We start from the raw sequence: 26,283 nt of genomic DNA, 5'->3' as shown, positions 1-26,283 counted from the left end.
GCATAAGCATAATTGCTTCAAAATTGAAGTGTACTCTGGGCTTAACTAGCATGCTAACCAGCAGGCAGCTCACTAGGGTTTGGAGCACAGCTAATGTACCAAAAACTCAAAGGTTGATCATTCTTGCACACACTGATTGACAAACACTTCAGGTGGACCGTTGCAGGATTTCTTTTACGGAATAGTGTGACAGTCACAGCTCATACTGGTTGTAAATATTAGTCTGTCCGTCTCATCCACAGACGCCTATCGCCAGCTTCGTCTCCATACCAGTGTGATGAATCCGATTTTCAAACAGAAGGAACTGGATGAAATATTTTGAATGTTCTGATCCACAATCTGACTTGTGATGCAGCCTGAATCATAATCACACTGTGTTCGTTCATTGGCCAGAAGAGACTGAGCCTGGTTTCTCCCAAGGTTTTTTTCTCCATTCTGTCACCTCTGAGTTTGGGTTTCTTGCCACGGTCACCTCTGGCTTACTTAGTTGGGGACACTCCATACTCAGCAATATGATTGATCTGACTGTACTGACGCTGTTGTATGGGAACTGAACTGAGCTGGATGATGACACCCCTTTTTTTATGCAGAACTACTTTATAGCTGAACTGAAATAATTTCATAATTGATAGCTAAATATCTAATATTATTTAGCATGTGTATATATCCAATATGATGTACTTTACACAGTTATTGAACCTAAATGAATCAACACTGAACTAATTTTAACTGAATAATGACTGCTGTCAAGTTATTTTCCTGTTTCTCAATGTAAAGCTGCTTTGAAACAAACTGTATTGTATAAAGCGCTAAATAAATAAAGGTGACTTGACTAGTTAATTTAACCAGGTTAATCCTTCTACTGATGATCAGGTCAGACTGGTCAAGTGTGGCCTATATGTAGCATCCTATCTTCACACAGAATTTGGTGTTGCTGAAACATTGAAATGCATCAATAATCAAAACCAAATCAAGTAGCGCATGAAGAGTGTGTTTCAAATAAGTTCATTTAAAACAGGATGCCACCTTTGAAGGTAACTTAGTCTTAACAGAAATGCAAAAAAATATCTCAAACATATTTCTGACTTAAAGGGATTGTTGATTATGATTTCACTTTTCTAACTTTAGTTAGTATGTATTGTTGCTGTTCGAGCATAAACAACATCTGCAAAGTTACAATGCTCAAAGTTCAAAGCAAAGGAAGATATTTGCTTTTAAAGAAATTGTTTAAGGACTACAACAAACGGCTGGTAGGGACCAGTGATGCGCGGGTCAATGTATAAACAACCCGCACCCGACCGACGTTTTCAACTAACCCGCCCGCAACTCGGACCGCAAAAAAAAAAGAAGAACATTTTTGTACCCGACCTGCTTCCTGACCCGCATTTTTTAAAAGTAGTAAATGCATAGCAAGAAGTACACATGACAAAGCCAGCACTTTGGTCATCATCTTTCATTATTTCGGCAAATGTCTCCCACACTTTGCTCTTTCTGTTTGTGTAGGCTATTTGCGGAGCTTCCACTCCCCAGTCTTCACCTTTTCTCTTGCCGCCTCCATCTCTACCTGCAGACTGAGCTTGTGCGTCATCTTCGCGCCAGTTATTCAGCCAATAAAGTGTAGGCCTATGTATTTCATAGAAAATTGTGGAGCATGTGAGCGGAGTGGAGCGGGAGCGAGCGGATCTTGGACAGAGCGGCATTTTTAAAAGGACGGAGCGTCGCCCTATTTCCCCCTCCAATTTCGCTCAGCGCACAGCACGATTCTGAAGCATGCTCAGTCAAGCCTGACTCAGTCTATGTTGATGACTGCAAGATGGATTCTATTTTCAGTCAAAACTCGGCTCAATAATGGAGTTCAAAAAGTAGGCTACTTCAAAAAGGAAAATAAGAAGTCATACAGGTGTACTATAATATAAAACTAACTATAATGCGGTAGAAGAAAACGAATGTGGAGACATCGTTTCAGTCAGTAAAGATTCATTTTGGAATCTAAAAAGACACATCTTTCGAAAACATGCAGTGTGCTATGTGAACACGCTGGGAAGAAAGCAAAAGGTTAGCAAATTGAATACGGTAACTTGTAACAAAGTGTAAATTAAATATAGCGTAATATTCAAACAATTGATATAAGCCCATTTAAATTTTAATCCTGCGCGCTGCGCAAAAGTTCAGTTATAAGAATGTTGGCCTAATAGTTAATTTAGCCTACTTTTAAAACGTTTACGTATATTTTTTTATATTTTTGTTTATATAAATTTTATTTATATTATTAGGCCCATTTATTCGTTTTATTTCACAGCAGTTTGTGTGTACAATGGATATAGGCTAATTTAATTATTTATTTTAATCACTTATCAAAATTCTGGCCTAATAGTAAATTTACTTTTAAAAATTATGTAGGCTATATTTTTGTTTATATAATTGTTATTTATATTATTAGGCCCATTTATTCGTTTAATTTTACAGGACTTTGTGTAGACTAAATCCTTCTTACATAGGCCTAATTTGTAATTTGAAATAAAACATTTCTATTTGAAAAATGTTGTTGTTGCTCATTAGTTCTTTAGGAGGTAAGGCTGTGGTCTAAGCTAAAAGTGATATACATGTAGATTTTTTTTCCTTTTTTGGAGCGAGCGGGGGGCGATTTGAGTGGAGAGTGGAGCGCGGAGCAAACTGCGTTGAGCGATAATGAGCGGAGCGGCCTGATGTAGCTTTGAGCGGGGGAGCGGAGGGGTGAACAGTTCCTTGAGTGATGAGCGGAGATTCTCACCGCTCCACTCCGCTCATATGCTCTCTTGTACTATATAAATTACAAAGGTTCAATTGGCATCTTTATTTCAAACGACCCGACCGACCGCGACCCGAATATCATTAAAAATATTTTTGGATGACTCGTAACCGCGGGTGACCGCAGGCACCCGCTCATTTCGGATCAACCCGCGCATCACTGGTAGGGACTACATGACATTTCTCCCGAGTTAGTGACATTACGAACCCCAAAAATTTACATAAACCCCACCCCCAGGACACAATTTATAGATCATCATGACAGAATATGCTAAATCAATGACTAGAAGATACTTAACTCCAAATCAGCTGCAAAAATTCAACTAACCATTCAGAAATGTCCAGTTGCAATCTACATGTCTCCATCTTTGTCTGACTGCGGTTTAACACAAAAGGCTAAAAGTTTTAGAAATTTTCAGTGCATGTCTGTGTGAGGTAAAAGGACACAATCTGTTTAAGCTCCGCCCTCTGTGACAGAAGCAGCAGCTCATTTGCATTTCAAGGGACAGACACAAAAACGGACTCTCAAAAAGTGACCATTTTAACATGCTATATAAAAATATCTGTGGGGTATTTTGAGCTAAAACTTCACATACACACTCTGGGGACATCAAAGACTTATTTTACATCTTGTGAAAATGGCATTATACCACCCCTTTAAGGACATAGAACTCAAGCGCTCTTTGTTCATCTCAAAACAGACAAGGCTGTAGGGGCAAGAGGAGAGTGATGGGTGCTTTAAGGAAAAGACAAGTGCTGATATGTCCTCCTAACATTCAATAGCAGTGAGAAAGGGAGAAGATAGCACATGCAAATTTAATGAAGTTATGTTTATTTTCCCGCTGTGTGTGCGTGCGCACATGCAGCTCTCCACCCACGCTTCCCTGCGGCTGCGCTCAGATAGGGGGGCTTTGTAACCATCATAGTTCAACTCTAAACCCCTGTGTTTCTCTTTCTCAGGGAGACACTGTGCAGATCATAGAAATCTATCCACGACTAGTTTTCAATTATTAAGTAGTAAAGAAATAAAAGGCTGGAATTCACCGCTGAGCCAATGGGGTCCCCTCCCCCCAATTTTTTTTTACGTCAGAATAGGAGGTTGTCACCGGTGGCAGCACTAACAACATGGGATGACAGAACCCCAAATATGGCAAAGATATTTTGTAAAAGAATACGAAAAGTATCCATTTTCAATCATAAAAATCAAAACCAGTTATTTAGTTTAGTTATAAAACCAACTATTTAAGCATCATGATATTATGTTCAGTATGGAAAATGAATATTCAATTAGAGATTTGCTAAAGATCACATTTAACTGTTAAATTATTAGCGTTTTCTATGAGTAACTTCAAGTGAGTGTTAAGCCAGGCGCACACTGTACGATTTTGGCCACGATTTGGCCGTCTGAGACAAAGTCTTTGATCGTTAGCTTGACATGTTCACCGACAGCCAATTAATGATCATTGCGATCACATTTTACCTCTGACAAAATTCTGGCAGTGTCAGAAGATTTGAATCACAGTCCTGACATTTGTCCGTCAAATTGTCTTCGTTTTTCAAGACAAGCCATGAGCAAAATTAACATTATAGATTTCTTTGTAGCCACCATTTCAATCGCGCGTGTAATGCAGCTCACTGTCACCGAACGCGTCATAGATGGATGTAAAACTCCGGACAAGTTCTTAAGTAAAAATATCAGAAGCAAGTGTGACTCATATTTTTTTTTTTATTATTTTTTTTTATTTTTTATTTTTTATATATATATATATATATATATATAAACTTTTAGCAGAACATCTCTCAAAAAAAATAAACCGACATACTTGACTTCATATACCTGGCTGGCCATTAGTTTGTGGTATTTGTTTGCAGATGGCACTTAGCTGATATTGGATGTCTTTAGACAAATGTGACTAAGTTTCCAAAAACATTTTAGGGCCACAGCTCAATCATGCAAACCAAGATGGAATGGATTCTTACCTTGCACCCTTCACATGCGCTGACTCCATAGTGGTAGCCCGAGGACTTGTCCTGGCAGACGAAACAAGGCTTGTAGATCCGTGGGGGAGGCGGCGGAGAGGGTGGGCTGGGTACGATCTCCTCCGAGCTTGTGCTCTGGGTCTCCACAGCTACAAGGGAACAGAGACAGGCCTTTAGTTTGACTCAATGTGCCATAATTTTCTCACAAGGGTTATTAGGTTCATTTAAAAAAAAATTTTTTTTAAACTGTTTTGTCTTTTAGCAACAGTCCGCAGAGACCCTCAACCTTCAAAAGATTCCTCCGCTCCCCAGGAAGGCTCAGTGAGGGAACATGCACACAAGATGAGCAGCTAAGGTCATGCTTGTCAGGAGGACGCCACCATTCCTGGGGCGAGCAGACAGATAGGCTGGTGCCACGCTCTCCTTAAACACTCACTCTGCTTTCTTCCTGGTTTCAGTTGCTACCAACTGGGACAAGTGCCAGCCTTAATTAATAAAGTCATGACAGCCAGCCGGGGTGTGGAGGGGGCGCCCGAGCCACATGGCACTGTCATAGGGCTGCCATGACCAAGAACTCACAAAACAACAATGCAATTTAAATAGCAGAACATGAAGGGAACCCATGACAGTATGTCCTGCCCTCTCCACATGTCAAGGGCACAAAACGACAAGGACGCTGTATTTTGAATAGCTGAAATTCTACACGTCACTGATGTTACCCCTGTATGAATATGCCCACATGTAAATGATCGACTCTGCATGGTGGTGATAATGGCACAGGCATATTTTCAAACCATAAACTTAGAAACATTTACGCAGCGACACTCTTTTGTCTCTACCCTGCCGTCCTCCTCTCCCGCTGCCTCACAAATGCCATGCCGTGGAGGAAAATAAGAGAAAGAGAGATACTGCTAGTGAAGGGAAGCACGCTACTATGCGGGTGCAGTTCAGGTCTGTCAATAATCTGAGTTACACAAAGATTCAGGTGTTGTTTCAAAAACCCCCAATATATGTTGAAAAGGGCCAAATTTTAACATTAAGAGCACAAAAAAAAAAAAAAAAAAAAAGTTCAAAACTTTCATTTACTTTTACATGAACATTTTCCACTCTCTGTCCCTTTGAATGTTTTTGCTACTGTACTTTTAAGATTTCTATATGATTTCTGTTGTGACTGACCTAACCTTCAGGTACAGGTGACTTAACTTTTTATTTAAAAGGTTTAAGTGGTTAATGTTGTAATGTCATCATCATAAATGATTTCTGATAAAAACAGGATTTTTTATTAAGTAGCCAATAGGCTTCACAATTTAAATAAAAGTATCTGTATTAAAGCTAATTCTGTCAACATTTAGGAGTCCACTAGCATATACACCAATGTGCAAATGTCTGGGGTTGGTAAGTTAAAAAAAAACAATTCTATTAAAAAGTCTATTATACTCACCAAAGGTAAAACTACGGTTAAAAAACAACAACAACAGTAATGAGAACTATTACAACTTTATAATGATGTCTTATCTCTTGAGAAAGCAATCTGTAACAGCTATGTGGTAGAGACAGACAGCAAGGTCTGCTTTACACTAATCCAGTGAGTCAGAAATCTAATCAAACCTTAAACAGAAACAGTGTCTGCGCTGGGTGAGACTGTCTACCTACAGCCCCAACCTCACAAATGCCTGAATGATGAGACAAAATTTCCTCTTTAACTATAAGAAAACTGGTGACACTAGCTCAACAGCGAGTTAAATAGATTAAATAGAATAAATAGCACATCTTTGTCTATTTCGAGTGATACAGGAGAAAATGAGGCCTCACTTCCATCACACTACACATGCAGTTGCTGAGCCAGTGGGCAATCGTCTGCGTCTACTTCCTGTCGTCAGAAAAAGCAGTCAAAGCTAAAAATACACAATCTGGCACCATCACTGAGTTAGATGAGGATGTCGAGTTCTTATCTCTTTCCACGCACATACAGCAAACGTGCCCACAAACGCAAACATGATTCACAACACACGATCAAACGCTAACACAACCGACTTCAATGCAGTGTGTTCAGAGAGCTGCTAAAGGGTTTTATTTAGCCTAACATATGTGGAAGAACAAAAAAGAATGCCATGAAGGGAAAGTTACGTTTATGGAGAATTACAAATGTATTACCCAAATATACAGACTACACCTCACCAATGCATTTACATGACATTTCCAGTTGATTACAGGATACTAATATATATATATTTTTTTTTTTACAGGAATGACACGCACAAAGATCCATCTCTTGCCTATAAGAAATAAGCAAGATAATAATAATAATTGGGAAAAATGGGAAACATAGAAACGAAGTCTTTTGGGAGAAAACAGCAGCAATGTTACAAAGCTTAGATTTTTTTTTTAATGCAACTATTTTGCCTTACAAAGGCAAATCATTTCTATATAAATTGTGTCTATATTTCTCTGAATCTGCGCAAAGTTTAACCAAATCTGAAATCTTGAGCTGCAGGTCTCAGTCAATGAGCATTACTTTTCATCCTTTTTTTCTTACAGCACAAAGTGGCATCTCAGTGCAAAACATCCACAGATGGTACTTCAGTTTGTATTTTCACACAAAGAGAGAACAGGAAGTGAGAAAAAAAAAAAATACCGGCTGGCATCACACATCCTGCTCTCATGAACGCCAGAGCTTCGAGGTGAGACTGTTATTAGATGTCAAAGAATACATTTCTCTCCCACAATTATTCTCACTGTTGCACTTGTTCCCCTTCACCAAATCTCACTCGCTTTTTGTATGCCATTCACTCGTTCCCTAGAGCGCCGTCTGACCTCTTTCTGCTGCACAGCTCTGATATGAGTGGCACATTTTCCATAACAGGGACAGAGCTCAGCACAGATCCAGGACAATGTCATGAGAACTGCTCTTCTGACAGCAGACACTCCAGCGGTGGGTCAAATTATGCCTTCATCTTCTCTTGCCCACACCACAGCTTCTCAAACTTCCTTTAAACTTGATCTGATTAATAATAAATAGCGCAAATTAAAAATTGAACTGCTGAACTGAACAGAGAAATCCCCGCTCTAATATAAGTGAAAGTTGGAGTGTTGGAAGCCGCTTTCCTGAACCCGAATAACCCTGAATAAGTGCAGAACTGGTAGCACGAGCGGCTTCCTGTGAAGCTGTGATCAGGTGGCACGCTCTAATTACGCACTCTGTTGCATCTCTGAGACGACGCCTCTTAGTCATGGGTGTTGAGTTGGCCTGTAGCTCTAGAGAACAACCTTGCGCTGAAATCAGGTTTAATTATGCCCAGAGGTTCGACCCAGGGTAACCTTACATTAAACGCTGTGAGGCTTTAGAAACGGGCTGGCTTCATCACCTGTCTGAGACGCCCCTCGTGTACACGGAAAACATCAGTTATCAAGGTGTTCTTTAGCTGTTTGACAACCCCACGTACTTCCATGGTTAAATCCCACATTAAAACTGCCAACACATAGGCTCTGTTCCAAAACCTTGCAAGCTGGCAAGCTAGATAGCATATTAAATCATCAAGTATGCAGTCTTTCAAAACACTTTGTTTTTAGTTACAATTTAAGGTAGCAACGTATGCATTCTTCATAAAAGAGGCAATCCCAGAATGCATGTAGAAGGCAGCTCTCTAGGTTTTGGAGCACAAGTATCGTTCTCAATGATCTTAATCATTCTTATTTTGTGAGGGTAAAAATGTCATCTTAAAATCACAAGGACTTGATTATTATTTATTTTTTTAACAAAAGAGAATAAGACAAGAGTAATAATGGCATTAATGGCAGCCTGCACAAGCAGCTGGCACTGACGTCCTGTCAATGGCAGAGACGCAACAGTTGAGAGGGGTGAAGGAGAGAAAGATGGTTCTTGTATCTCAGTTTTGCTGCACTGACCCCTGTCTATTAATAAAATAAGACAAATCAAAGAGCAAATACACGGAGCAAAACAAACTTTGAAAACTTGTACATTATAGAAAATATTACAAAATAAATAAATATTATATAGTATAGGGTACCACATACATTTTATATTGCATCCTTTATTACATTTTATATCTTAAGAGGAAAAACATTAATGATAACCATCATTAATGCTCTATTTTAAAATAAACTATAAAAATGCATGCTTTGTATATACATCTGTATAGATCATTGTATAATTTGTATATCACTAGCCTATATCTTAGGGCAGAGGTGCCCAAACTTTACTATGAAGGGCCGTTGGCTGAAAGTAAAGGATGCATTATATACATCTTTAAAATCTGATTCACTTATATTTTCTATAATCATAAAACAAATGTTAAAGAAGTAAGAAATGAAGATATGCTTCAAGGGCATGTTTCCCCCTCCCCAATTCCAGCCCTTTTGTGATAAGACATGCCTGGCCAAATTAAAGGTCATCATGGGCCAACTCCAGTTTGGGCATCTGTGTTAGGGGTTTTCTTTCTAACTGTTACCTTTGATTTATCAGATTTTTTTTGTTTTTTTGTTTGGGTGTGTGTGTGTGTGTGTAAAATTCAAAAGTGCAAACTTAGGTATTTAAAAACTGCTATACAAAAAAAAAAGTGAGACAACAATGCACATACTATATTACACTACCATATTCCCACATGGATAATATGTACATTATTTCACTTAGATGTACAGTACTAGCATATACTGACATTTCACAGGACATGTCAAAACAGGCTACAGTCAGCAACTGGAGCGCTCTGCAGTAGACCACGTTTAAGCAGACAATAATGTTACTGCACACAGAGTGCGAGCAAATATTGTAGCGTGAAAGTCTTTTGAGCTTGTGGGTGTGTGTCTAAGTGTGAAAAATAGAGGAAAGATTTTGAGTTATGTGTGAGAGAGCAAGAAAGATAGAGAGCGTGTGTGAGAAAGAGGGAAAAATAGGGCAGAGCATGAAAGGAAAACGCAGCATACTTCTCAGCGTTGGCGGTAGCTCTCTGGGGGAAAGCGGATCCTGGTACAACTATTAAGCCTCCCTATACTTACCCGACACACACTCAATAAAAAATGAGCCCCATTTCTTTGTGTTATTCAAAGTTAACCCAGTAAAAGGGGGATGGATACAAATGAATCAAGGCCTCATCATTACCAACACCATTATGGTAATGGGACAGTGCTGCTGGGCACAGAGAGATAGAGACACAGGAGAAAAACGAGGGAACGTGCAGGATGAAAAGCACACACTCATGTGAGACTACGATGTAGGTCACTTTGCTCCAGAGTGCCGTTGAGTCACAGGCCTGGATCAGTAGCTCAGTCGCGTGACTCATCCCTTTAAGCTCTGCCTCTTCTCTGCTATTGGTCAATGAGGACATGACAGGCTGCCTTTTTTGCCCAATAGTCACATGTTTTAGTTGGGGAAGTGGTGAAATAGTTTACTCCTACCCCTTGTGCTGGTATCCAGTCTCACAGGTTTTTATATATGTAACAGAAGATAGAAATGTGCTTTACATACACTACTGGTCAAAAGTTTTAGATCAGTAAGATGGATTAAAAAAAAAAAAAAACTGCTCACCAAGGCTGCATTTCTTATTGTCTTCAGTGTCACATGATCCTTCAGAAATCATTCTAAAATGCTGATTTTATGCTCAAAACATTTATTATTTTCACAATTTTTTCATAATTCTTTGATGAATAGAAAGTTCAAAATAACAGGATTTATTTAATCTAACATTATAAATGTCTTTACTGTAACTTTATCAATTTAACAAAAGATCGATTTAAAAGTATTGATTTATTTCCCCCCCAAAAATAAGTAAAAATTCTTACTGACTCCAAACCTTTGAAGGGTAGTGTTTAATGTTACAAAAGATGTCCATTTCAGATAAATGCTGTTCTTTTGAACTTTCTATTCATCAAAGAATCCTCAAATTAAATGTAAAACACTGTTGTCAACATTGATAATAATCTTGATTCTTGATCATCAAATCATCATATTAGAAGGGTCATGTGACACTGAAGACTGGAGTAATGGTGCTGAAAATTCAGCTTTGATCACAGGAATAAATTACACTTTACTATCTTCACATAGAAAACAGCTGTTTTAAATTGTAATAATATTAAACAATATGACTGTTTTTGTTTGTATTTTTAATCAAATAAATGCAGCCTTGGTGAGCAGAAGATACTTTCAAAAACATATGTGATATATACACACACACATACATATATATATATACATATATATATATATATATATATATATATATATATATATAAAATATAAATATAGAGACATTGCTGGATGGTCAATTTCCATTTTGCAACACAGTCATGACTTAAGCTGCAAACGTCTTAAGAGAAACATAGATGGATAATTTTTTTTTAAAGCAAGGTACTGAGAAGCTCCCAGGCGCTAGACTATAAGCAAAGATCTCATGGTCTGATTCATGACTCATTGTTTACACAGCACACAATAGGTCATGGGAACAGCATTTGCCCACAAACCAGTACTGTTGTTCAAGTAATAAAGTCTTCTCTAATCTTCACTGTATAAAATGTCTTTCATTGAGCGTCCTGAATGCTCAGGGTAACTTAAACTTCTCTCATCTCAAACACATGCTCTTTGTGTGGATTTCAGTCAGCTGGTGAATGGACTGAAATCACAGGGACTTTTACAGTCCATTTATGTTTGAAGTCAAAATAAAGTCATATGCGTTTGCTCTGTCAAAAAAGGTGCTGACTTGACAATAACAGGCAGAATGTGATCACTTTAAAATGACATGCCTTTTTTTTTTTTTTTTTACACAAATTTAATACTTCATGTCTTAACAATTCGACCAAACTAATTTGTTTTAATGAATGTTAATGGAGGAGAGGCTTCACTACATTGAACAAACTGCTTTTATGGGAAAACGGTTTTAATGAATCAACAGCCCATCAGCTAATCGAGTCACCCAAGATCAATTATTAAATTAATTTAATTTAATCTATAAAAGCAGTTCTGCAAAAAACAAACAAAAAAAAACATCCAGCTCAGTTTAGTTCTCTTACAACAGCGTCAGTCCCATATTTTGAAGCATGTTGGTAACAGTTTTAGTGTCCATTGACTATCATTGACTGTCCATTGACTGTTGCCTTTGGCTTGCTCAGTTGGGGATATTTTGGGGATATTAATCTAATTTTATCAATCAATAAATTCCTCTTGAAACAAACTTTGTTGTATTATTTTAATTTAATACTGTGAAGCTGCTTTGATACAATCTGTATTGTGAAAAGCGCTATACAAATAAACTTGACTTGACTATCATAAAAACAAAAACATCCCAAACAACATCAACACATCTTCTTTCATGTTTCACAGAAGAAAGTAAAACTTGGACGATAGTTTTGAACGATATCAGGCTGAGTAAATAATTTTTCGCTCGTGGGTGAACTATACCTTTAACATTAGATTAATAAATGCTGTAAAAAAATGTTTTAAAAAGTTTGTTTGACACCTAATGCATTAACTAATGTTCACTTCTACATATATTGACAGTTCATGTACTAGTAATGTCCATGCATTAATATATAAACACATAAATAAACTATAAAAATTTCTAAAATGCAAGCAAGTATCAGTAAGAACTAGGGCTGCACGATTAATTGCGCTTAAACCAATTTGGATTATTGCGATTATGAAATCGGAGAGGCTGCGATTCTTTTGTATGCACAGCTTGTCAGTGATGTACGGCGCTGCTCCATCTGAAAGCACTGTGCTTATGACGTGCATTTGAAAAAGCAACACGCATCAAACATCTTTCCAAACATAAGCATTTATGAACCTCTTGTCCAACAAAAGACAACATTTATTAAATCAAATCATCAAAGCATCTCAATCTTCTGTTTATTCAGCTACAGCGAAAGTATGACGCCCATAAGGATTTCCTGGGAGGACGTGTTGTCAACTTCTGCGGCGGGGCATATTTGGCACATCTTAAATACACATTGTGTAGGCAACTATAAAATGTACTATTCTTCTCACACTTCACTGATTGACATGTTGTAAATCTCATAGATACAATTCTCTGAACTGCGGAGCGTATATGGCGCCCATTGTGCGCTATAGATCAACTAACATGAATCATGATTCTTATAAAGGTTTCTTAAATGACAAAAAAAAAAAAATTCACTTACATGCATTTAAGAATAAAAATATCAGCCAAGGACTGAATGACATGTAGCTAACGCAACCAATCACAGTTCGTGTTGTTCCGCGTCATGTTTAGTGTGAAAATGTATAAAGTCGATGTCCCTAAAATAACAGACCGGCGTGCATCTAATAAATTATTCATTCAAGAACGTTATGCAAGTTTACTGCAACAATAGAGCCGTGAACTTCACATACTTTCGAAAATCCAGCATTCAGTTGATCCTGGTGAACGATCATTGTCACAGTTGTAAACGTTCTTCCACGAGGGGTTTCGCATCACGGCATTTAAGGTGATGCGTTCTAAAATAACGCTCAACTTGTGCAGGACATGCAATGAATCAGGAGAGAGAAGGCAAGAGAAGAAGAGAATTTGACAAGAGAATTTGGCCAGAGAAGGCAAAAAATGTGAAAAGAATTGCTGAAATTTAAAGCTGGTTTGTAGCATACCAAGAATATAGACTACTTTGCTGTTATTAGTACTGTCACTTATTTAGTGTAAAATTTTTGTAGTTGGGTTAGGTGGCTTAGGTTTTATTGTGAATTTGTTGCGTTTCGTATTTAGACTACTTCTTTTATACATTCAATTTTAAGAAGCCGTTCGTTAATGTAATTTACTGTTGTTTTGAGGCTTTTTTTATTTAATTACATTTTTTTAAGTATCAGTTTAAGGCACTGGTACCGTTTTAAAAGTATCGATTTGGCACCGCTATCAAAAAAAAACAAAAAAAAAAAACACGATACCCGACCCTAATCGCAGCCTTTGCCAAATCGCGAGCGGTTTCATTTCGATGAATCGTACAGCCCTAGTTAGAACAGGTTGAAATAAATCAAATCAAATCACAGTCCGCAGTCACATTCCAGTTAAAGTGTGTATAGCTGTCATTACTGTAGCTATCATTTTCATTGCAGCCGTATAAGCGATTATGGAATCCTATCAATTATTTGTTGCATAGAAAAATTCTGCTAAAAATAACATGTAGACCTGACTTATTTTTTGTGGTAGGGACAGTATAAATATTGGCAGGGAAAATACAAATTTGTACTATCCCAATTGGGCCAACAGGTAAAAAACAAACAAAAAAACATCACTACTGCAACCCTGGATTGGTATTTATTTCCAAAATAGAGACATCATCATAAAACGTATAAAAGTAGCATTCACAAATTGCATGTTTTTCCATGTCCCGTTTAAGATGGATTTGACAAAAATAGCAAAGATGGGTATTTAACATCCATTGCCCCATATAATCATTCATTTTGACAGTATAGATGTAACACATAATCAGTGACGGCCTCACTCCTATAAATACAGCAGAGAATGGCTGATTTGAGGTCCAGCGTTGCTAGCGAGCCCACGGTGGAGTGTAACAGCACAGAGAAGCAGTGACTTTTCATCACGGCAGCTGAAGTCAGCAGGCTGAAGCGTGAAAGCTTGTCAGGGCTCTTTGTGGTCAAAACCAAGAGGTAGCAATTTTCCAATTAAGCCACATTTTTATGGGTTCCTTGGACAGCAGAGGGAAAAGGAAAGCCCTGAAAACAAACAAATAAGTGTGGTGCAGCACGTGGAGACAAGATTAGCATTTCCCAAAGAGCCTTATTACAGTTACGTCTCAAGACACTGGACTGCCTTCCTAAACCAGGCAAATAAAAATACAAAGGCAGGCAAAGAGGGAAGGGATTTAATTAGATCAAGGTCAGTAATGAGATTAGCTCTTCGCTAAAATCTTCATGGGCGGAGTTACGTTGAAACTGTTGAAAACTGTACAGGAATCATGATCTTGAAGGCTTACAGTTTGTCTCCAAATAGCTTGCTTAGAGTTGGCCCTCCAGATACCGATCCAGTTATGTCCCACTGCACCCTGCACATCTCAACCAACCCCGAACTGGGCTGTCACGCGAGCCCCAATCCCAGAGAATGGTTTATACGATGACAGGCGTGCTTAGCATATTGTGGACTTACAAAAGGGGGCCGGCTCAGTCATAGCTGAGGGAACCCCTGATCTGCCACTAATAGCTGCTGACCTACATTCATCTGCAACAGCCCATGCCTCAGTGAATGCGTAGAGAGGGACTCCAAATAAAAGAGGGGCTGTGAGACTGTTAGCACTAGTTAAGTACTTTTCTTACACTGCCTATAAAGCCAACAGCCTCTTAAACCTCAGCAAGGCCTGAGCATGTCTACGTCAGAGAGAAAGAGAATAAACTATGGATGGAGAAAAACTGAAAAATGGATAAAAGCAACAAGCTTTATTAAAAGTATTTTAATAGCTCCAGTAACCAAAGAAAGCTGCTCATCTTGGTGGTTTGCTGCTTCTAGGGATGCACGCTTTTGGTAAAAAAAATTAAATTGACATTTAAGAATGTTATTTAAGAAAAATTGTTTTGTTTTTTCCCCCCAAACCATCAAGCTTTTACACGGCTCGGAATTGTGCCTCATTTTGGTCGCATATGCTCCAAGAATGTATTGCCCTCTTATTTTGGTAAAATTCACATTTTCACAGATTCTGCAAGGGTTTCACAAACTTTCAAGCAGAACTGTATACATATTCAACAGTTTATTGAGCCTTTTCTTTTAACAGATTTATATTTCAATTACTGCACGTGTGAAAATGGCATTTTCTACTCCAGTGTTGTGATTTAAAAGACACCCGGTAGCAAGTAACATGACTTGTTGACAATGGTTAATGACAGCCGCAGTGGAGGGAAGACTTTACGTGAACTTTAATTAAATGACTTCACATTAAGCTATCGAATGGCTTCAGAAGGCTTAGAATATAGGCTAGTGCACAATTTTTACAGTGCTTTGTGTGTTTATGCCTTTTGTGGGGCTTAACAATAACACAGAATAGTGTGCACAATTTCGGATTTGGAATGGTTCCGTCTGACCGATACCCGTTCTGGCAAAGAATGGCAGTATTGGAGCCAACACCGATACTAGTATCGGATAAGCGCATCCCTAGAGGAGACCAGATGAAAAGAACACGGTTACAAATAGGGATGCACCGATCCAAGATGATTCAATGTTACTATTATTATACTTGATCTGTAGATAAAGGTCAATGGTTTCACAAAACAACTTTATCTTGCTGGACTGTATTGCTGTACCTTAATCATGTTACTTTTTATATATATATAGTTGTTTTTCATGAATGTTTTTAACAACAATACAAAGAGCGATGTGTAACGTTTTACCAGATTTAGTGCTACACTTATTGTCTCTTATTTGTTCCCCACTAAATAATGTATTTTTTCACTAAATGTTCAGATTTCATACAATTATTGTGCACTCGTGATTTTTCTAGAGTAACTTTTACTGCTGAATTACACTAATCTAGTTTATAATAGCATTTTTTGTCAGATGATGATCATATATTTCTTTGATTTGTCGTTTTTCTTTATAAATGAAGTTGTCTGTATTTAGTAGATTGCGTTTAACACACAAAAGAGTGATTATCAGTTCAACACACAGAGTTATATAAATTCTACTTGATTATAAAAAAAAAAAAAAATAAAAAAAAAAAAAAAAATAATAATAATAAAAAAACTGCGCTGGTATCGGAGCAGAATTTTTTTTATCGTACATCCCTAGTTACATATCAAATACCCAGCACTTGATTCATCCTGGTTAACTACTTCACAAAAACACTCCCACATGGCATTTTTCATTCTTTCCTTCTGTTTTGGTTTAATTCTCTTTTTTTTTTTTCTCTCTCTGATCTGTTTTGCCTCCATTGTTGCTTAAACAAGAGGATGCCGCAACTGCGTAGCTTAACGGGAGTCTTCAAATTAGTGCCTGATGAAAAAACGTTCATATTTCCAACAATGTTGGAAAACTTTTATCAGAACAATTTCGATATTCTTTAGTTAAAGGATGTTAAGTGAAGCGATTTCTCGTAGGTTTTTTCTTTTGTTTTATATAATGAGGAGGTGCACTAGGAGGTGCTCTAGGCATATGTTTTCCTTGATTGGTTTTCCCTGAAGAGTTAGGCTATACGTTGTTGTTGAAACGTAAAGTAAAAAAAAGTGACGTACGTTCGTTATTAAAATCAACGTATTAATGATTTATCTCTCATCCACCCACGACCCACTCGCTATTAATTAGATATTTATTTTTTATTACTTGGCCCGCCCAAGCCGCGTATTATCCGCGGATATAACCGCATCACTAATTCACACAATGGATTTTGTGAGCTCAAAATCAGGGCTCTAAGTTCATTTCGGAGCCCTTAAAGCTCATCACAAGTTGTTCACTTGTAAAAGAACAGTGCCACACTTCACGCTGAAACATTATTAAAATCGCAGACTTTGCAATTTGATATTGCACTAAGACGTTGTAATTTTGGTTTTATTTTGATTAATAGTGCAACCCTAGCTGCTTCGTCCATGAAGAATGGCTACAGTTCGCCGTGACATTGCAAACTAAAGCTCTTACCGGGAGATAATGAAAGAGCAATATAAAGCCAAGAGGGCAGGGAAGCAAAGCAGCAGGTAAAGGAAATCAAACTAGGTCAGATGTCAGACGCTGTGGAAGTAGGATTAGAGAGTTTAGTTGTCAAGGATCCATTTACAGTGTCTTTATTGCCATACGACCCTACAAACGGCCCATCTTGTCAAAAACAACTCTAAGAAGAGTATAAAACGCTAGATGTGCATCGGTAAGTACCGCACCCAACTCTCTGGTCATTTTCTGGTGACGGCCGTTTTAATTAGTGTTAAAGAATGAATACTAAGAGGTGGCTTAATCACTTCTTGACATTTTTGTCTTTTATTTTATTAAAGCTACGAGCCAAAGGCCATCAGACACCAGGAGTTATTTCTCCCATCAGTAAGATGTAGATAATCACAGGACGAGTAGAGCAGTCGTTCCCACAACTCTATTAACTGTACGCGCCTCATTAAGCCACTATATTCATTTGCGGCACCCTACAGAATTCATTCTGATAATTAACAATCTAGCAAGTGAAGAAAAAGCAAGCTCCGCAGGACAAAGTGGTCCATTTCGCATCCTCGCTTGAGGAATATTTCAGCCACGACTGTGTTTAATACTCTTCTGACTCTTTGAGATCTCACCAGGGGGGAAAAAATGAGATGAAAGAATGAAGCTACTAAATAAAGCCATTATTTCATGTCGCCGTCATGTAAGGAAAGTTGAGAAGTGATCCATAAAACAAAATTCCGAGGCATTAATCATGCTGTTATGTGAAACTAAGCAAAAAGTGAAAGGCCATCTGGGACATTCAGGACTAGACAAAAAATAAATAATCTGTTGGACATTACAGACATGCTAATTTCGTTCCCTTTAACCTTCCCCAGCCCAATGGTCCCTGTGAGGCACTGCCCAACCCCTTTCTCAACGGGCCCCTTGCCAGAGCAGGTTTTAGCCCCCAGGCCTCCCTTATTTTTATTGCCTGTGTTTATAGCTCGTCTTGGTTTCTCTTTCTGCCCTCTTTTGCTTGACATTTTACAGCGTGCAATATAAAAGACGCCCTCTACCCCCCCCTCTGTCTGAGTTTTTAAGTCCCTCGTCGACAAATTCTTTTTTTCTGCGCCGAAATCCAGCCCTCAGGAATTCACTTGATGTCACTGGCCATCAGGAAACACCACAATGGGTCAAGCGCAGTCTTTTGAAACAGATCATGCACAGCTGGACAACATTCATCTCCTACAACTTAAAAAAAAAGAAGAAAAAAAAAGACTTTATCTCACTTATTTCCACACATATTATCAAATGCTGCTGTGAGATACGCAATACTGCTAAAATAGAGTTTCTAAACTCATTTTGGACTGTTGCTGGTGTTTTTGGAAGTAAAACAGATGTGGTCATCCATCTGAAATGAATATAATCGCTCAAGTCAAAGAGCATCTGAAGCACGGGCAGCATGGCTTATGCAGCTTTAGCCTCAGCCCAAAATCTGTCAATATGTTTGGGCACGGCGCCCTTCAATTCCGCCTTAGCGCTACATAAATAGAGCGGCCCACTCTAGCACTGCTTCCTTAAACTGCGCAGAGTCTACAAAAAGAGAGCAAGAAAGAAACCAGAAAAAGAGTGGACTTCCAAACATTCAGAGTACTGATTTAAACCAAAAACATGGGAATCAAAAAACTTGTTAACCTTGCCCTCGGTAACCTTCTCATGTGCAGGTTTGCTCTCAGATTCTACCGCCATAAAGAAATGTAGCATAACCTGATAGCACATGACTAAGAAGAGATCTAATGTATGAAAAGCGCTTGTGGTTTACAGCACATGGCGGCACTTTAAAGCAAGCAACAGCCATTACAGCTGGAGGGCTGCACATCTGATTTGGAAGGGCGCCATGTGTTGCAAAATCCTGCCCTATGGCCTTGTGCAGGTACAAACCTCACTGTTCTCTCCTCCATGATTAAAGAGCAGCTCTGCTAATGTTCAGCCTTTGGGTAAAAATCGTCTCTGTGATCTGAAACTTCAAGACACCAGATGGGTGATGTTTAGAGTGCAGTATACCCAACATACACATTTGACTATTAACCTGTCATGGGTCATTCTTTGGCACCAAACTAATACAGATAACATCAGTCATTAATGATACATTTACCACTTCATCACTGAGAATACATCTTGAAATGGAGTGAAACTAAGAGATGAAGAATCCAGAATATGTCAAGTTTCATTGTATATCAAATCTTATTCCAATATATTGGGCATCTCTAAACTATAACATGCACAAATCAATGTTACATGACTATTGGGCTTTGAAGCACTATGCTTTCATTTTGGTCCTCTTTTCTAGTCATTGTTTTAGGCACTTGAAAAAATAAATACATGCATTTTAACTGTGCTATCCAGAGTCCAGGCCACAACCATTCATGGTACACCACCAGCTGGTCACATTTGCGTATGCCTTAGCCTCCCCCAGTCCACATGGCACAGATGTGGGGTGTGCGAGTTGCTTCTCTGCCTGGATGTGTGCTGCCAGAGTGCCAGCAGGCCTAGTATCTATTGCAAGTCCTACTCTGTATTTAAGGCTAAAAGAAATAAACACTCGGCCAGCCAGCCAAAACCACAGCAACACAAGCACCGCTCTTGCCAACAAGGGCCACTGGCAAAATGCAAACTAGCAGCTCTCCCGGTCTGTGCTCAGCAGCAGGCCTGCCACGCTGTCTGGAGCTCAGGCAAACCCCAGTCCTTAGTAAGCCTCGGTTAACCGACGGACCAAGGCAGTTACTCTTTCCCTCTCAAACTCCTCTAATTCTCCCCTCATTCTGCAGGAATCCCTTTTTTCCACTCTCCATCCCCTCCCAGCTGCAACTGGGCCGGGCAATTGCTCCCACCGGCACAGCACTGTTCATGGGAAACAATAAAACGCCACATGCGTTTCCTTAGTTAGGGCTTCCACACCGCAGCTCCATGTGAGGCTCATCAAGCCACTGATAAAAAAAACATGAATGCTTTACTGGCTGGCATTGACATTTTTATGCAAATTATGGATGCACTTTAGTTAAAACAAACTAAAAAGTAACAGACTAATATCACAGACTTGACTAAAAAAATCTAACGTTTTAAGTGCTACAGGTGAATTTAGCCGTCACAACATTATAAAGTACAGTATGCAAGTACAGTATAAAAATGGATATTAAATTCAATTTGGATCTTGCAGAGGTAATCTGAATGTAAAAAAAAACAACAAAAAAAACAAACAAAAAAAACATCATCAACCGATACCAATGAAAACAACAACCACAACTGATTTAAATGATATAGTTAATGATTACAAAATATCATGCATCCCTAATGCGAATTTTGGGATATAGGGGGAAAAAGTGCTGGATGGACACAAAGATAAATATATAATTCATTTCCAAATTTTGCAATTAAAAATGTATACAATAGCTTGATGTGTATCTGATTGTTCTGAAATGCCAGAGCCATGAAAGTCTGTCATGAAAATGATTGGCTACCATTACATCTCAGATCGGTATAACAATGTGCCTTTCCTTGAATGAAGTAATTTGTCTCCAATTATTCACAAGCAATGTTTATCAGAGTGTTTTTGGTAAATGTATCACTTTTAGTAAAAGAGCCACAGTGGTCTGCCCAGTGGCATAGAACTTCCATGATATTTTGTATCAATATCCTCAGAAGTGATATTTTGTTCTTTTAACCATGTGATGAAAACGCTAGTTGTTTGTGCAATATTTTGATTGTCAAATTTACAATTTAGACAGAAACATGGCTAATGTGATGTTGTAAATAATACTAAATAATAAAACTGATGATATACAGCAACGAGATGCACATGCTCTTCAACAACGTGTTCACGAGAGATCAAGCTCTCCACTAAAACAAAAGAGATACATTGGAATGTCACGAGGACGCTTGTGAATAGGAAGTTAACAGTCTTTTAGTGGGGGAGGAACAGCAGAGAGATCCGACCGCCTGCTTTCATTCTGCTGGGTCCCAGGCAGCCTTCAGAATGATGGAAAGCTTTTCAAACACACCGTGATGGATGCCTCCCTGAGACACGGAGCGCCAGAGCCTCTCACTGCGCCGAGGTACCAAGGCCTGGAAGGTCAGGGAGGTGGAGGGCTTAATCCGCTCCTGATGGCCGTGAAGGTGCTCATGTTTGATGGCCACTAAGAACCAAATCACACGGCACGCTTCAGAAGAAAGCAAGATAATACAAGTACCAAAAAAATGCAACTACAGCACACTTCACTTGAAGTGTCACTTAAAAGGAACACTCTGAAAACATCTATTACTCAAAGTCTCATGATCTGATGCAAGACTAAGAATGTGGTCATCAAAAAATGCAACTGTCTGACTTTAATTATTCTGAGGATTATCCGAAAGAGCAATGCAAATCATTGCACTTCAGTCAATCGCTCTCAAGAGTCTTTCTAGCTCTTTATGATTTACTCTGCAAAGTGGAAACTATGATGGGTTAAACAAGAAAGCACATTGTTAATCATATGTGCCACCTCTGAAAGTCACTGCTGCAGAAATCTGGAGTAACATAAAACATCATCTTGGATTTAAAACAAAGCACAACCCACAATGAGGTCTGCAGGGGGTAAAAGGAGAACATTTGACAGTATGCTCCATCCTAACATGCCCCTTATATACAAAAAATAATAATAATAGCTTGAGTTGTTTACACAGGATCTTAGGACGCCACTTATTCATTTGACTTCATTTAGATCTTGTCACCTCTGAGGTTGAGAGTCTTGCTCTATGTGCCCTTTTCAAGAACCATAAATACTTTGGCTGCTAGGACTGTTCTCCATAAGAAAAGGATGCTGAGCTGCAGAACAAATCATCCCTCAAACAGGCTTACACAAGATTAGCACTGTTGACATGCCCCAACAATCACTGGAGACCATGTTTCCAGACAGACTCTGGTCCCCTGAAATGTCACGCTTCTGTTGCAAACACATACCATACGCTGTGAGAAGAAGACATCACATATTTCTTGTGGCTACAAGCTGTGATATTACATGCGTTCCCTATTCCTTCTAGGACTTTTTTATTATGCTCTCAACATTTTACAGAAATATTATATAGAACAGCTAACATTCAATACGACTTTAAACTAAAAATATAACATCTCAAATTAGATTAAATACCAAGTATTTGGGATTTAAGAACCAACATACGAAACAGAATAAGATCATCAGGTCCTTAATCCTTTTAAATAGGCCTACAGTGGATACTGGGAAAACACACCTAATCTTTTCGTACCTTTCATTTCGCAAACACATATTATTCTTTCCATTTTAAGAACGTCAAGTTTATTATTTATATAAATAAATAAAAATAGTAAGAAAATACGCAGACAGTAACTGATGGTACTCATGTAGCTTTGATTCAAATTTGGCTTCATACAGCTGCTGATGATGCTTCTGAGATCTTGCTCCCAGCTAAATAACCTTGTTAACTGCCACAATGTAGTGAGCAGTGGTCACTGGAAGAAACTGCCTCAAAAATGACCTTTGACCCTCCCACGTCTAAGGAATTTGAACCCACGTTTAACTTGATTAGTTTGTAACTCATTCATTACAACATCAATTGAAATCTGATGGAAATTCGGTGCCTGAAAGGATAGATGTTCTAAAAACTATTTGGCCTGAGATAGTGGTCATGCTTGTGCACACGATGACAACCCATAAATGTAACATTCAATAGCCACAGTGTTCTTATACTATAGATCATTTCATGGCAATACTTGCTGGAAATAAATTGATCCTGGTTATTTCATAACAGGCACTAAAATAGGTTATATTTAAGCGTATTAGCAGCTGTCTAGGTAGTCAGCTCACTAGATTTGCCACACGGCCTACATGTATGCTGGAAAATACCCCCACTCATCAGCTGACGTGTAGTCGCTGCCCCTGTAAGAGCCCCAGTGACCCCCCCAAACATTCAGCAGTCGAGTGAGGAACTCCGAATGAAATTGTCCGCATAATGTTAGATCAGAGACTGTTAAGGATAAAGAAAACAAAAGGCCACCTACAGTGATTCGAGCCGCTCCAGTGCGGGGTCCTGTATCCACGGGACACTCCCGACACGAGGCCTTTATCCGGGATCAAACAGCCTCGGTTCTGGTGGTAGTAATCCATGCTTAAAAACGGGTTCGGACTAGGGGTCAGTCCAACAACGTCCACGCTCTCGTACATCGTGAAATGCAAGCAAAATATTCTCCAAAAGTGAACGTTTCCTTCTTAAACTCGTAGCAAAAGACTCGAAACGGTATATACAACTGAAAAATGTTGGGTTGATATACACACAAACAATAATCCTCTTATCAAAACAATAAAATGGGAGCGTCTCTACGAAAAAATGCAATTGCGCACCATAGCGTGCATAAAACTTGAAGAGAAACGGTGCTCTTTTCAATGTTTATGTAAGTCAGTTCAGCAGAAGCTCGCGCTGTCCACGGGGAATGAACTACATTCTTCAGATTTTAAAATCCTGCTCCAGTTGTTACAACACAGCGTGCTGTTGAAACTGTGGCTCTGTATGAGACCCAATGATCGATGTGAAACTGCTACATGAGTAGAAGCAGGATCCCGCGCGCAGCCCGTGGAAACGCTCGAAAACTGTTCGGAGCGATTGTTTTTAAAAGCTCACAAACCCCTCTCCATCACAAACGTTTCGTTTTCTAAATGATATACGTTAACAGACCGACGTATTGACGCATATTTACTGTAAACAAGCAGCCGTCCGCATCGATGAGAGAGCGGCTCCGTCTCGTGAATAATCCCGTTGGAGGGGAGGGCTGCTGGTCAGACACGGGAGGAACTTGCTCCAGTGTTTCCAGACCCTGCAAAGACGCGAACTCAAAGTAATGTCTTTAGCATCTTGTGTCGAAGCCCTCGCATACTTCTGGGAAATTTCTCCCTGAAAAACAAAAGCGATCTTCGACAGGGTAACTCTAGTCTTCACGCACTTTCCAGGCTATCCCACACAGCAATTCTTGACGAGTGTCAGCAGCTGCGCATAAGCTCCGCCTCAATAAACCCCCACTCTGTCGGTACCGCTCTCTCATTGGCTGCCTATAAACCTAATCTCAGTCTTATCAATGTGCCATCAATAAACGAGGACCTGTCGATAACAAGCTGAACTATAAAGTTTTTACGTGCACAGGTTTACATTTATTCGACTGCCTTTTTCTTAAAAAATAAAAAACAAACCTATACAGTATAAGAAAGAGGACAGGAGTAATTGGGACATAACTGGATTTTAATACTTTTCAATAAAACATTAGTATCTTTGTTTCATCATAAAATCATTTTTAGAGACGTTTTCATACCGACACAAAATGTTCAACTTATAGACAAACAGATAGGCCTACATCTTCTAATAACTTTTATGACTTTTGCATGAATTGAAATAGTATGCATCCCTTAATCTTATTTTAGTAAATAGGTTTATGTTGACAATTTGTGCCATTTAAAGAAAGTAGACAGACTCTCAAAATTTAGAGATGAGGAAAAATCTGCTTATCATGGTGACATCTTGCTCATGGTTTAAAGATTTATGGTTAAAAACCAATAATGGCCATTGTGAATGTATAATAAATAAACATGCTGATCTTAATATTTATTTACCAGTCTATTCAAATTATAATCGGTTTACAAGTTCTGCTAATTATATTTAATACTAGTAATAGGCATATGCACTGATCACCTACTACTCTTCCAGTTAACCAAGTTGACTCTTACAGTGTCTCTGTAAAATCAGACACTCGCTGACCCCATGACTGCTTTATCAATACAAACTGAGGTAAACAACACATTGCAACACTATCTAGTTTCCCACCACAAAATCCATAGACACTGTCTGGAGAGCAGTCCTCATAACAAGGCAATGAACACTCGGGCTCCAGCCCTACAGCATCCGTCAGCTCAACGCACCAAGGTTGCTGCCATCCGCTGATGGCTCCATCCATCAGTGAAACGACGTATTAGCCTCCCCTTATTTTCCGGCTTCAGCCCTCGCATTTTTGTCCTTGACATGTAAGAGGTACTGTATTGATTTTTCACCATCTAAAATATTAGCCTGCACACAAAAGGCCGCTCATTCAATAAACACACGTTTATTAATGGGCAGTCCTTTTAATCCAACCAGACCCATATAAATCTGTCTATGAAACGGCCAAGGGGGGAAGTGACTGGCTCTAAGTAAAACTGCTTTACATTTGTGGCAGTTTAAATGTTTCACGCAAGACATAACACATCCACATACAGTAAATACTGTTAAGGCAAAGTCACATTTACTATTGTTCAGTGAGTTTTCGCTGGCAGAATGGTCATTTCAATAGGAATCCACACAACTGGGAATTTCGCATGAGGGCGAAAGATTTACCCATGCAGATGTTGCATCGGGTTCAGTTAGTCGTGTGAATTCACCACATCGACCAACTGCCAATTGCCTCTGTGTGATCGTTGCTTCATACATCGCTATATTGTCAATAGACCATGAAAAGTTTTTACCTGCAAATTTTCACTAATATGACCGTACCTTTACACAAAAGTGACGAGCTGAAATTTAACTCTACATCTCTAATTTTACAGGGATTTTACTAAATATTCCATTATCAAGATTGCACAGCATTGAATACTACTATATGATGTGTGTTTAATTTATTTCAATTGTACACCAATATAAGACATCTGATTGTGTAAACAGAATTGTGTGACATTTCAAAAGAAAAGAAGTCATAACTTTGATTCTTCTAAACAACAAGAGAGTGTAATAAGCTGCATATGTCATCAATGGAGGCAAATGACCTGAGATTCGCAATACCTTGAGACTGCAGGAGTCGAGAAGGGCAGTATATCAGGGGAGGAGGGGGTTGTATGGCGGCTGTTAGGAATTC

The 26,283-nt window shown here is 38.8% G+C and overlaps 1 protein-coding gene across 2 annotated transcripts in view; it reads right to left on the bottom strand.

Moving 5' to 3' along the window:
* The window catches only part of rarab (retinoic acid receptor, alpha b), a 66,871-nt gene that overhangs the window by 11,022 nt on the left and 29,566 nt on the right, over positions 1–26,283 (bottom strand). The window contains exons 1-2 of one of the 2 annotated variants that reach the window (XM_082138982.1): positions 23,416–24,631; positions 4,768–4,916 (exon numbers count right to left, since the gene is read on the bottom strand). In XM_082138982.1, coding sequence (XP_081995108.1) covers positions 4,768–4,916; positions 23,416–23,578 — 312 coding nt within the window. In that variant the 5' untranslated portion in view covers positions 23,579–24,631. Of the gene's footprint in view, positions 1–4,767; positions 4,917–23,415; positions 24,632–26,283 lie in introns of those variants that run through there. The other variant, XM_082138983.1, reaches the window with a different exon arrangement.

Source organism: Leuciscus leuciscus (assembly GCF_965113295.1).
Source record: "Leuciscus leuciscus genome assembly, chromosome: 1".
NCBI classification, from domain to species: domain Eukaryota; kingdom Metazoa; phylum Chordata; class Actinopteri; order Cypriniformes; family Leuciscidae; genus Leuciscus; species Leuciscus leuciscus.
The sequence above is the reverse complement of the archived record's forward strand: the minus strand, read 5'-3'. Positions and strand labels throughout refer to the sequence as shown.